We start from the raw sequence: 13,136 nt of genomic DNA, 5'->3' as shown, positions 1-13,136 counted from the left end.
AAACACACTCCTACACCTTGTGGAAAGTCTTCCCAGAAGAGTTGAAGCTGTTATAGCTACAAATGGTGGGCGAACTCCATATTACATTCATGTGCATGTAAAGGCAGACGTCCCAAAACTTTTGGCAATATAGTGTATATGTCTTAATATAACAAAAGCCTTCATACAGCAGCTCTGTTTAAAGGTATCACACATTTACTCAGCAGCAGATTTGTCACTCGTTGAGTTTATCGTCAGTAAATTATACTCAGAAGCAAATGAACATGACGACATGTCAGAATACTGAAACCCATCACTGGTGAACAGCCAACGGGGAAGTAAAGCCAAGAGTGTAAATGAAACTGTGTTTACAAGCGAGATGTAACTAAAGGATTTGCTGCATCTTCGGCAAATGTTTACACACTTATTGATCAGCTAGTTATTGTCCGTCATCAGAGACTAGCAGAGCAATAATAAAGCAGACCTTCCAAATGGTTCCTTTCAGTTAGCGTTCTTCTCCTAAAACACAGCATGTAATGGAAATCATTCGGCTCTAAATTGCCAGTTGGACTTTTCAAGAAATGAAAGTGGTTTTTTGTTGTTGTTTTTTGGACATAAAGAGAATGAAGAGTGAAGTAGAAATTGGCAAATCTTGCCACATCATCTTTTGTGATTGAGAATTGACTCTCATGCTCTAAGAGGAACGACAAAATCAAAGTCTATTTATTTTCTCTGAGACGCGCGCCCATGGTGCCAGAGCTCAATCAGAAAAGAGTCTGATATTCTTTCCTTGTATCAGTCTTCTGAAATACCCCAGTGAAGCAACACAACTCTTCAGAGGACACAGCGATAATGAGAGAGGAGGTCTGTGTCCATCTCAAATTTGTTGTTGAAAAATGGTCGAGAGTTAACCTCCGGGACACAGCCAGTGGGGTTATTCCAGCATTTTGGGTTTTCTTTCCCGCTTGCGGTTCTTTAAACCGTGCTAAATATCTTATAAGCTCCTGCATTGCATTCCATATCCCAGTTTTGTTCTTAGCACAGCAGAAGCACATCAATAACGGAAGTGCTTTGGGGTGAGTAGGAGCGTGTGTAGAGGCTCTATACTGTGCTCAGGCACGATAAGACACAGCTTGAGCTAAGAGCATTAGGGAAATGACAGGACGTTTGAAGGTCTTAACTTCATTGTGTTGGGTAAAGGTGCGGTAGAGTACAGCTCTGGCAATAGCAGAATAATTAAAATGATGAGCAGAACCTCACTTTGTCGTTTCAACTCAGGAAACCGTGGTGCCGTGTGATGGCTTTGTCTCGAGTAGAAGATATGGTGCTGGAAGCTGAGGACAGGAATAAGGCTCTCGCTGTGGTTTTGACACTCCGCTTGTTTGTTTTCTTGCTTCAGAAGAAAACAAACAAGTAAAGTGTTGTTTTAGAAAGTGGCGCATACATAATTTCTACTTTAAATGAATTACGGATCATACTCAGCGAGTCAGTTATGGAGGAAAACTAATATTGATTTTTGCCAGTTGCCAAAAAATGGAATTTGCACCTGTTCTGTTGTGTTCATGTTCAGCATTGAATTTCTTTCCTGCGTCACGCTCCACAGTAATGGTTAATGACTCATATGAAAGGAGAAACTTGGCGCTTTAAGAATTTCAGAGGTATTTTTGTTTTTGCACAGCCTACTACAGGCCATATATTCACAGAAAATTTCCAAAGGTCAAACCCATTGTGCTTGCATCTAAAATTTGAAGCCACTAAAATTCTGAGTAAGGTTATCCCGACAGAGGTAAAAAAAAAAAAAAAAAACATGTAATATTGCGGCCATATAATGATTCCTTTGTTTATACCGATTAAAAATGTCTGATAAGCCGATTTCTATTCCAGCGGCAGAATAGGATGTTAGTGTACTGTTAAAAAGGGTCAAGACAGCTGTTTAATGACGCTTGAAGCTAGGAGCAGGCGATGTGATGTGATATGATGTTAATAACTAGGTAAATGTCAGTACACCGATATCTTTTTATGACAGTTTCCAGTATTTTCTTTTAAACACACTACGTGTCCAACCATCGCACCAATGCTTTCGTCTTCCCAAAGCTGTTTCCACGAAGTTGAAAGGTCACAAAATGTCTTCGTATGCTGTAGCTTGAAACATGTTCCAGCATGGCAATGGCCTGTGCGGTAACTCAAGCTCCATGAAGGCTGCTTTGCCAGGGTTCGAGTGGAAGAGCTTAATTGGAACGCAGACCACTCTCCAGACCTCCTCGCCCAACATCCGTGCCCAATTTCACTCAGGCTCTTGTGACTGGATGAGCAAATCCCCACAGCCTCGTTCCAAAACCTAGTGGAAACCCTTCCCAGAAGAGTGGAGCTTATTATATCCACAGAGGAGGCCTGAATCTGAAATGGGATGTTCACATATTATATCATGTTAAAATTAGATAGTCTTTCACTTTTTTCTGTAATGCTCTCATTCATAAATAAATAAAAATGTTAACTTTAAATTAAAAAAATCAGCATAACAATTTGTATAGACAGATAGATAGATAGATAGATAGATAGATAGATAGATAGATAGATAGATAGATAGATAGATAGATAGATAGATAGAATTGTGTGCTTCCTCTAAAACAGGGGTGACAGATCTTATCCACAAAGGACTGGTGTGGGTGCAGGTTTTCATTGAAATCAGTCAGGAGCCACACCCACTTCTACCTGTTCAATCACCTGATCTTGGTTTTCAGTAGACTCGGGCGTGGCTTCTGCTCAGTTGGAATAAAAACCATCAGATTCAACGCCTCTGCTCTAAAACACATGAAGCCAACCTCCACGTCTTTTCAAACACACTCAGCTGAAAGCACTGTCTGCCTTCTTCCACATACATGAGCTCACAGAGACCTGTGATTGGTTAGTGTCACTCTGATCCCTCCCACCCTCCAGTTTCGCCCTCTAGGCTCCCAACCACGTATGGCTATGGTATAGTACGGTTAAAGACTGACAATCGTCCAGCATTAAGACGAATACTCTTCTGTATTGCTGTCTGTTTGTGAGCAAACCTACATCGTAATACATTTGATAAAAATGGCGTCAAAGAATCATCTTTGTTACAGAGCTCACCCCTGCCTTTAATTGTTTGCTGTTTTTCCCCCCTAAATCCATTTTTTTTGCTAATATAATTTCAAATTTATGACACAGCTTTGACATGCAAGGGGGACCTCTGTTTAATGTCTTAGTTTCCAGGATTAAGCACATGCTACAGCCAGGCACCCATCACTTCACAGTCCCACTGTTCACTGGCAGAGCAGCAGATGGGCTTCGACCTGGATCTGGCTGTGCTAAATGTGAAGGTTAGCCAGTCATGTTTGTGCAGGGCAAATGCCAAAAGAGCTCAGCCTCTGACCAGGCTCAACTTACAGTGAAACACAACTGCTAGTCCACATCGCTGTGTACATTCTATGAATAGAAATGCCATGTTTTATTAGGCCAGGCCAGCATTAAAGAGAGGATGTGGAAAACCAGAGCATCAGCCAGCAGCCACAATGACCCCTGACAGCAGGACAATAGACGCTTGGATGCTTGCATGGAAAATTACACTTTCCGTGCGATTTCCTAGGTCATTGTGCCAAATTTTTTTTTTTTCTTTACTCCCAGTATTTTTTACGAGTGTTACGACTGTATTCATACCGAGCATCCTATCACGATTTGTCTGATATCGGCTAATGAGCAGCAGATACTCTCACCGGTTTAGACTAAATCCTTACAGATTGATAGCTCAATATTTCTGCCTGTAGGCTGACTGCTGCGGCATGTGCTCTGAAGCTTCAGACTTCATAAAAGTAACTGCTACAAAGTGTAGGAGGGAACTCTCCCTGGATTAACAAATTCTCAGTGGCACCTCGTGTTTATCATAATCCGACAGTTTCAAATAGACTCGCTTATGTGGGTTCTGACACCGTCTGACATAGTGTTATGAAAATGACACATTTTCTACCTGAACACCGTCAGTGCAGCCAAAGTCTTACTGTTCCTCAGACTCTTAGTGAGTTGTGTATACACAATTAAAGGCACAGCATATAGACACGAAACATGCATGATGTGATGTTCTAACTCTAGCATTTTTTTTTTATTTCACCCTCAGGCTCTAACTAAGCTATTTGTTTGCGCCGAAACCGAACGAGCTTGAAGATTAATCCCATCATATGCGATTAACACTCCTGGATCGTACTAAATCTTGCCTGTCCTGTACTGAACTCATATCTGACACCTGTCCTTTTGTCAGGTTACATCACCCAGCTTCACGGTCACATGTGCAGCGCTAATGTAGCAGAAAGTGCACTTATCCAAACACATCGATTTTCAATGTCAGTGTTCGGAGATGCACGTCGAGGGTTTTTCGCCCCGACCGTGTTTATTAGGAGTGAGAGAGAGTGCATAGTGCAAGTGTGCTATGCTTGAATGAGCTACAGTTCCAAGGAGAGTCAATTCGCCTCAAACACACCTGCTTGCTTTGTTAATCCCTCGCTTTCTCCTGGGATTAGCTTCTGCTGTAAACACAACCCACACTCGAGGCTTGTTATGGTAATTGAGGTTTGTTAAAAAAACACACACACACACACAACAGTTAGAGATGTCAGGAATCGCTTGTGAGGCTGCAGAGGATTTTTAATGGTAGGGGACTATAAGAGTCATTTCCATTTCTTGCATGTGTCCTGGGTTTTCAACTCGAATTTGTAAAGCTCCAGTTACTTAAAGCGACTCGATTACTAAGCAACTGTTTAGCTTTTTAACGTTTAACCACTAGTGATTAGTTCATGACTATAAATAAGACGTCAGTTTGAACTGGTGGGGTTTTGTTTTGTAGTGGTCACCACATTCGAGCGGACGAGACGTCAAGCAGAGAATAAACGCATACTTCCCTAGTCGCTCATATTTAACCAATGCTTTCATTGTCAGCTTTTTCTCTTCTTTTTTTTTCGAGCAAGCATTTCATCAGTGTACTACTCATGAGAGAGGAAATGAAAATTCTATGAAAGTCTGTGAAAACTCAAGCTGCCTTGAGCTGAATAATTTACATAAATGAACGACTGGATGCAACTCCGCTACAAAAGCTGAACTAGGTCAACTACAGGCAATTTTTTATACCTTGTTAATTTCCTATAGTATTTTTCCAGCTTTCAGGTACCACTCAAATCCGGACTGCAGTCCTCCAATTAACCGAAAGGCCAAAGGATTGAAATACTTCTAAATCATGAATACAAATATTAATAACCAACTACCGTTGCATTTTCCAAGGGGAATAAAGAGACCCAAACATGTTCCATAAAGACACGGTTTGTCGCAGGTGATGTGCAAGAACTCAGGTGACCCGTGCAGAGCCCTGACCTCAACCCCACTGAATACATTTGGGACAAAACAGCAACTACATGCTAGAACTCCTTGGCAGACATCAGTTCTCACTTCACTCATGCTCTTATGGCTGAATGATTCAATCCTCACAGCCACACTCCAAAATCCAGTGAAAAGCCTTCCCAGAAGTGTGAAGATTATTATAACAGCAAATGGAGGACTAAATCTGGAATGGCAAACACATCAGTGTGATAGTTTGGTGTGAACATACTTTTGGCTATATAGTGTATATTCCAGAGGTGGTAATATTAATGCGTCCCCTGTATAGTGCCACCTCCCTGTAGGTCATTCACCACAGATTCAGAATGATAAGTCGGGTACAGACTGTCTGAATAATGTGGCAGAAAGAGTCCAGTAGGTTGCATGGCATGCTCTAAATGGATGGCTGCTCTAGTATCGCCGGAGTGAACTTCACTGCTTTAACACCTCCAGTTCCAGGGCTCCACCAAAACATGTGGAGCTGGTATCCAGCTGCAGGCTGACAGAAGATAAATTGACTCTATTAGAGAGTCTGGGCCAGCAGGCGAGATCTGACCCACAAGCTCAGCCAGAAGTACGGCCACAAACTCCTATCTTCACACACACACACACACCAGGGACTTAAGCACTTGCGCTCACTGGCTCTTGGACTGGCTATAGCAGGCTAAAATTGTGTCATCAGGTATGTAGGTCAGAACTGGATTTCCAAAATATTAGATCTTCTTCTTGTTGAAATACTAAATAACTGGTACAGGAGTGTCATTATATCTACCTTTACAGACTCATGGTATGATCACAGCATCATGGAGAACTGTATATAGTTGTCAGAAAACATGCTTGTGATTCCAACAACATATCTGTGTGTCTCGTATATCCACCCAAGACTGGATAGACTGGAAAAATCATTAGTCTGGAGTCTTTTCAATAGGATTAAGAACATGTTTTGACGCTGTTGCTAAACTCTGGCACCTTGTAAAATCTTTTTTTCCCCCTCTTACCATTATAGTTAGAATAAACATTATTAATGTATAATCTTTGTAACACTGGTTACTGGATTGAATTCGCTTTTACTGTGTATTGTGTTATAATCGTTGTACAAATATAATTCAAGGAAGAGCTGCTTTACAAGTCACTGTTACAAATGGATTGTCCCTATTGTTTGGACAAGGCTAATTGTCATTGTTCCAAAAATGCCACACCGTGACGCATGCATTTTGTTGTCGCATTCACAGCGGGATTGAGCACAGCAGCGGCACAGAAAGTCCCCCATGGGGTTTACTGTACCTTTAAAATAAGCATGCAGACTCCTTCAGCTCAGTCAGGACGCTAATGGTCACTAACTGATTGTCTCACATGAAGCAGCTGAACAGTAGCAGAGCGTCCAGGATCATGTGAGTGATCCGTCACTAACTGTTTAGAAATAGGTTTTTATTTCAAGCTAATAAGAATGGGGACACGTCAGGACAACGAACAACTCTTGACCTTTTATGCAGTTTCGTGGGACGTCACTACATGCAAATGAGCTGTGTCGCGTATGCATTCGTCATCATACACATTTGCACACAAGTTTGCTGAAAGGTGTGTGTGTGTGTGTTTTAGTGTGCAAGCATGAATTTTTCTAGGAAGTGCTTTTTTTTTTTTTAAACAAAGGTTGTAAATAGTTGATATATTTATTCTTCTGCCACACCCACAATCCTCCTGCATCTCATGTCAGAATGTAAGTAAATTACTAAGGTCAACGTTTGACAGTGACCTTTATCTGACATCTTTTTAATGTATGCTCCATCTCCTGACCGTCCAAAAAAAAAACTACCCAAACCAGTACAGCACCATCTGATGGAGCAGGCAGCAAGGTGAAGGTTACACAAGGACGCTGCCTCTTATCACCGTGCTATCTACGCGATTGGATCAAGCAGCTTATTTATTTTTCCAGTAATGAATTTAGCGGGCAGCCTGGCGCCACTTTAATCATGGTGACTTGACATGGGAAGAAGTGATCACAGGAGGCCGTGTAGTCCAGTCAGCTTGCAGCGCTGCTGGGAAAGAGTCTATTAGACGAATTCAGGCTTAGGTTTGTAGCAGTGTGTGTGTGTGTGTGTGTGGCATAGTGGTATTCATGTATTCATATCAACAAGCCCAGGGCAAAATGTGATCATTTGTTTGGAAAAGACTGAGAAGATGGGATGCATGCTGTGTGTTTTTTTTCTTTTTTTTCTGTCCCTTATTTAGTCGTAGATTTGACTTTTGAATACATGATACAGAATATAGAACGACTGTGTTCTGAGGTCCAAATCAATAAGAAGCCAAAGTGCAGCAGAGAGTTCTTACAAGAGCAAGAAATATTAATGAAGTCGTATTAACAGTGTTCATCAGCTTTAATTCCCTTTATTCATGCTGCTAACTTAGTTTCCCTGAGCAGATTATACTCTGTGTGAGTGTGAGTGTGTGTGTGTGTGTGTGTGTTTCTATAAGGGAAAGTGTGTGCGAGGTTTTTATAGGGTGTTTTTCACCCGTTATTACCGGCTTCCAAACGTCCCATAAAACACTGAATCAACACTTTGATTGTGTCACCGAGAATAAAACCAACACTAAAACTGATCGGCTTTCATTGTTTCTTCCCAGAGCGTTTCTTTCTAAGTTTTATTTTCTCATAAATTTAGACAGTAACATAAACCTGCCATAGAGGAAGTGTATATGAGCTGGAGGTCGGTGAATGAAGTACCAGAGTGCAGTGCTTCCTCTACACAGCACAGCACAAGCGCTCGGGGACGTTGAAGGCCGCAGACGAGCTAATCGTCCCTCTGATGTTCTGATAAAAAATCCCGTTCAAGGTGGTTTGCTAATTAGGAATATGATAGCAAGTGAAACACTTCCTTTGATTATAAAAATCGCTCCATGGTTTTTTTGGGGTTTTTTTTTTTGAATACGTGAGTTTTTGGGGCTTCCCGAAAACAGTTCTGCTTTTAATCACAGGAGTTTTGAATTGTAACAGATAGCTATAATACCCTCCCTCTTTCTTCTGAAGGACGCAGGCTTATTTTTAATCTTGTCCCCTGACAGCCACTACTGAAAGGTTTTGCTGTACTGCATAACAAAATATCCTATTCATACAGTGCCAATCAGGCACCTTTCATATTCCAGGCCAGTTCAAATGAGTCAGAATTCCTGTTTCTAATGTAGCTCACTTGGGCTGTTACAGAGACACGGGCAGCTGAAATGAAAAGGGAAGGGGAAAAAAAACTAGAGTGGTTTTATCTCAGAGAGAAGCAGTTCATTTTCTAAAGAGTTTGTTGTCTTGGCTCAGAGATGCACGCTGAGATCTTGGGCATGGTGTGTGTGTGTGTGTGTGTGAGAGAGAGAGAGAGAGAGAGAGACGGGTGGGCATGTTTTTATGTTTGGGGGGCTTGTTATGTTTATGTATGGTTTATATCAGTGAAGGAATATCTTACAGTAGCTGAAGTTAGGCTTAGGCATAGCATTTATTTGCTACAATAATTATGTCTAGTATAGAATAAGGCAAGTGTGTGTGTGTGTGTGTGTGTGTGTGTGTCATATCCGTGCAAATGTCGCAGCTGTTACTACCACCTCCATAAGCTCACCCTGCTTGACCCTGTCTTGCTATGTAATAAGAATCAATGTACAGATGGGTGACAAATTAAAGGAAAAGTAACTAAATGTTTGGTTTGAAAGCTATAAAGGAACTTTAAACTGATTTGTAAGAGGGACAAGTGGACCCAACCAATTCCAACACAGCATAACAGAGTCAGCGGTGTTTCTTTTAATTTGTCACCCGCCTCTTTCTCTAATCTCCCGTGTGATTGAGAGGAAATTACTGTACATCCTCATTTTGTGATATTGAATTCTACGGATCCGTTTTCCACAAAGCCCATTAAAGTGTGCTGATACAACCGAATGCTGCTGTCACCTCACCTGTTTGTCAATATTAACCAGCCTGCTTTATGTCAAAGTGACATTCCACTCCACGGGTTTCAGATATCGTCCTTGTAGTCCAACGGTTTGAACCGAGACTGCACCAGGACCTTATTGGTAACTTGGAGTGGAATGTCACTTTAGCTGCCCCCCCAACCCCTCTATGCTGCCTGGGTGCAGAGGGGTGCCAGCTTGCCACTAACCCCTTGGCTATCTGCCACGCAGGTGACTCACCAGCTTCTGTGGGATTTGATGTCGCCTTTAGATCGGGCCCACTGAAGATGGAAACCCTGGAGTCGGAGCTGACATGCCCGATCTGCCTGGAGCTGTTTGAGGACCCGCTGCTACTTCCCTGTGCCCATAGCCTGTGCTTCAGCTGTGCCCATCGCATCCTGGTCTCCCACTGTTCCGGCGCAAAGCCGCTTGAGTCTGTGTCGGCCTTCCAGTGCCCAACGTGCCGCCACGTCATCACGCTAAGCCCACGCGGTCTCGACGGCCTGAGACGCAATGTGACACTGCAGAACATCATTGACCGTTTCCAGAAGGCCTCGTTCAGCGGGCCCGGCTCACCCAGCGAGAGCCGCCTTCGCCCCCCACCCCGGCCCCGCAGCGCAACACCTACCGGGGGCAGCGCTAACAGCAGCGCGATGTCAGCCGAGCTGCGTGTACCCTGCCAGTTCTGCGAGCAGGAGCCTCCTCGTGATGCCGTGAAGACGTGTGCCACGTGCCAGGCGTCATACTGCGAGCGCTGCCTGCGTGCTACACATCCCAACAAGAAACCATTCACCAGCCACCGGTTGCTGGAGCCGGCGGGTGATGGGCACCTGCGTGGCCTGGCCTGCCTTGAGCACGACAGCGAGACAGTGAGCCTGTACTGTGCTACAGATGAACAGCTTATCTGTACCCTCTGCAAGCTGGTTGGCAGACACCGTGAGCACCATGTCACCTCTCTCAGCGAGCGTTTCGACAAACTCAAGGTAAGCCCATGCCTTTTCTCCTTCTTTTTTTTTGTCTCTCTGCAGAACGATGTTGTATGTATGCCAGGTTTCTAGGGGCTAGTGTGTAATGGTAGTGAAACAGGATGAACACTATGATATACTGGCAAAATCCCCAAAAGAGACAAATACACAAATGTAGCAGGTGCAAATCAGCTAATATAGATTATATATCTAAAGGAAAAGAGCGAGTAGGTTACAAATATATTAGCGATTTTTCTAGTGGAGATAAATACTTCCCCTGCCACAGCAAGATGTACAAGGTAATTCTATTCTCTTTGAAAGTATGTAGCTGTAAGAAGATACTGTAATATATCCTGAAAACTGATTTCACAATATCATCTAGATGATGACGTTCTGGTGCTTCAGGAACTTTGCCAGTAATCACAGTGAACTGCTTTATTTCCTCAGCTTTAACTAGATGAATCATTTCTACATCAAGCCTTACATTATGTTTTTCAGCCTTTTTTTTTTTTTTGCTGACATTAGATGGTTCATTGGCTCCGTTTCAGCTGAGTCCAGCTGATCTCTATCACTGTACTTTTCATAAACGTGGAATTTCCTGTTGGTTTTCCCCTCGGCCGTTCGAGTTAATGCTGCGTTCAATTACAAGATGCAGAAGCGTTCATCGTGACTGGACGTACTTCATATGAGCTCCATGATTTTCTTTTTAGGTTTTTTTTTTTTATCCACTTCACTCATTTTGCCACATCTCACACATGGTCTAAGCATCCAGTCTACATTTACATCTTGTTTGCAAGTGTGTTTACAGTACTCAAAGGGAAGTGTGGAAGAGATAGCAAGCCTGACCAGCTGCTCTTTTGAGCTAGACTTATTATCATAGTAGATGAGTCTGCACTCTGATAAAGCCAGCCTTTGATCAGCGCTCGACCACCACAAAGCACGATACTGCTGAATCAGGACCAAAACACTGAGGCACAGCCCAGAACTCAGCTGAAGCTGACACACCCACACACACACACAGAGAGAGAGAGAGAGAGAGATGCACACACATCATCATCATCACACTAACTGAACTGAAAAGCAAAAAATATATATGAATATATTCAGATTGAACAGATAATGTTTTAATTTTGGGGGGGGGTCTAGTCGATTGGATTGGGACCCAATGGGATGCAACAAAAACAATGCATTAATAGTGTTTATTTACATGCTTCACAATGACAGGGCTTCCGTTTCTATCTGTTTTTTTCCCCCATTGTTTCTGGTGACATAATCCTTCATCTTCAGACCACACCTACGTCAGGTTTAACCACAAATACAGATGAATATTTGGACACTAAACAGACACAAAGATAGTGGCATTGTGTTTACAACCCTGGTAGATACAGACTTCTGGTGAATTACCGGAAAAGCAGAAACAGCATCAGTACAGCAGAACTAGTTTGTTTATGTGAGTAACGTCTTTGTTTTCACTGGAGCTCTGGTTAAAAAGAACGTGATGTTGTGTTAGAGTGAAATATCGTTTATAGCGTTATAGCCCTAATGTTTTATAGGGCTTGACTCTAAAGGCTCATAAAATATTACTTGCCCATTAGGTGGTAATCACTATGGGATTTGTATTACAGGCAGGTTAAGGTTCCTGCGGTATAAGCGGTCTACCGCTCCTCACCGGCTGGACGCGTGAATACGAGCCGTGCTGAAGGCCATAATCTATTCTCACAAAGAGCCTGCCATTAAGTGTGTGCATCATTATATCAGTGGCGAGCGCAGAAAGCATATGTGATCTCTCTGTGATCACCTATTCATGTTGACCTCTTTGTTCACACACCTGCCTGTAAAGGAAATTCTAAGCATCGATGTTTTCCCCCCTCCGGTCCGCAAGTATATGAATACGGCCATGCTGGCAAGCCCTTAATCGTTTGAAATGAGAAGCATTGAGTACCGCACGGAGGAAAGTCGATACCTGAGAAAGTTCCACCTCTTTTGTCCGGCGATCCTCTCACATGGAAAGAGAAACTGGCGTGACTCACCGGGACAAGATTTCATTTCTGCATGCTGTTCCCAGTGGCCAGAAAGAAGTCCTGTAACTTACACTGGCTCAGTGGACTAATTATCTAGCGCGTGTTTTCAGCTGCAGGAACAGTAGTCAAGTTCTCTGGCTTTGCTGGATTCGTCAAAGCCAGCATTAAAGACAGCTCATTCTGAATGCACTTTTATGTGCAGGCTCCTCGTGCAGCGTGTCGGATGCTGACGCAGTGTCTCTCTCTCTCTCTCCGTTGCTGCAGCTAATCTGAATGTTTCCCCACTGCAACTTTGAACTTGCTTGACTTTGAACTCCCAAACCAAAACCTGAGGAGAGCGGGAGAGGGAATGTTGCTGAACGGAGAACCTTTAATCTTCTTGTGTGTGGAGTTAAAGTTGAAGTTCTCGTTTCCAGCACTGTTGCAGACGGGCTGTAGCCTTGGAGTGATTTGGGACTGCTGGAGTCTTGATCTCCCAAAATCTTTGCTCACACACTGCATGTCTGACTGAAGGCAGATTCTTCTGTGCTCTGCTCGCGTGATCTTTTTAATAAGCCTCGATTCCTTTTATGCAAGCATTAAATTAATAATGAAGGATAGAGTGGTGTGATTGTGGTGTTACCATGCCAGAGATACAATAACGGCATTGACTGAATTGCTTTAGTATCATAAGAGTTTACAATCCCAGTACAATTCCACGTTGTTCTTTAAAGTAATGTTTAATGTTGTGGAATGTCTGCGACGCCAGTTAATTCCTGTTAGGTTATAAAAACTAGAAATAGATATTCCCACACCGGCATCTTGTATTTCCTCTCTCTTTAAAAAAATTTTTTTAAAGCACATTGTCGTGTTACTGACTATCTTG

General features: G+C 42.8%; 1 protein-coding gene across 7 annotated transcripts in view; it reads left to right on the top strand.

Annotated features, from left to right (window-relative positions):
• The window catches only part of mid2 (midline 2), a 123,529-nt gene that overhangs the window by 73,639 nt on the left and 36,754 nt on the right, over positions 1 to 13,136 (top strand). For 5 of the 7 annotated variants that reach the window (XM_058396682.1, XM_058396684.1, XM_058396683.1 and 2 more), the window contains exon 2: positions 9,557 to 10,268. In XM_058396682.1, coding sequence (XP_058252665.1) covers positions 9,573 to 10,268 — 696 coding nt within the window. In that variant the 5' untranslated portion in view covers positions 9,557 to 9,572. Of the gene's footprint in view, positions 1 to 9,516; positions 10,269 to 13,136 lie in introns of all 7 variants that reach the window. The other 2 variants (XM_058396681.1, XM_058396680.1) reach the window with 1 other exon arrangement.

The sequence above is a fragment of the Hemibagrus wyckioides genome, linkage group LG08, assembly GCF_019097595.1.
Source record: "Hemibagrus wyckioides isolate EC202008001 linkage group LG08, SWU_Hwy_1.0, whole genome shotgun sequence".
In the NCBI taxonomy this organism is placed as follows: Eukaryota; Metazoa; Chordata; class Actinopteri; order Siluriformes; family Bagridae; genus Hemibagrus; species Hemibagrus wyckioides.
The sequence above is the reverse complement of the archived record's forward strand: the minus strand, read 5'-3'. Positions and strand labels throughout refer to the sequence as shown.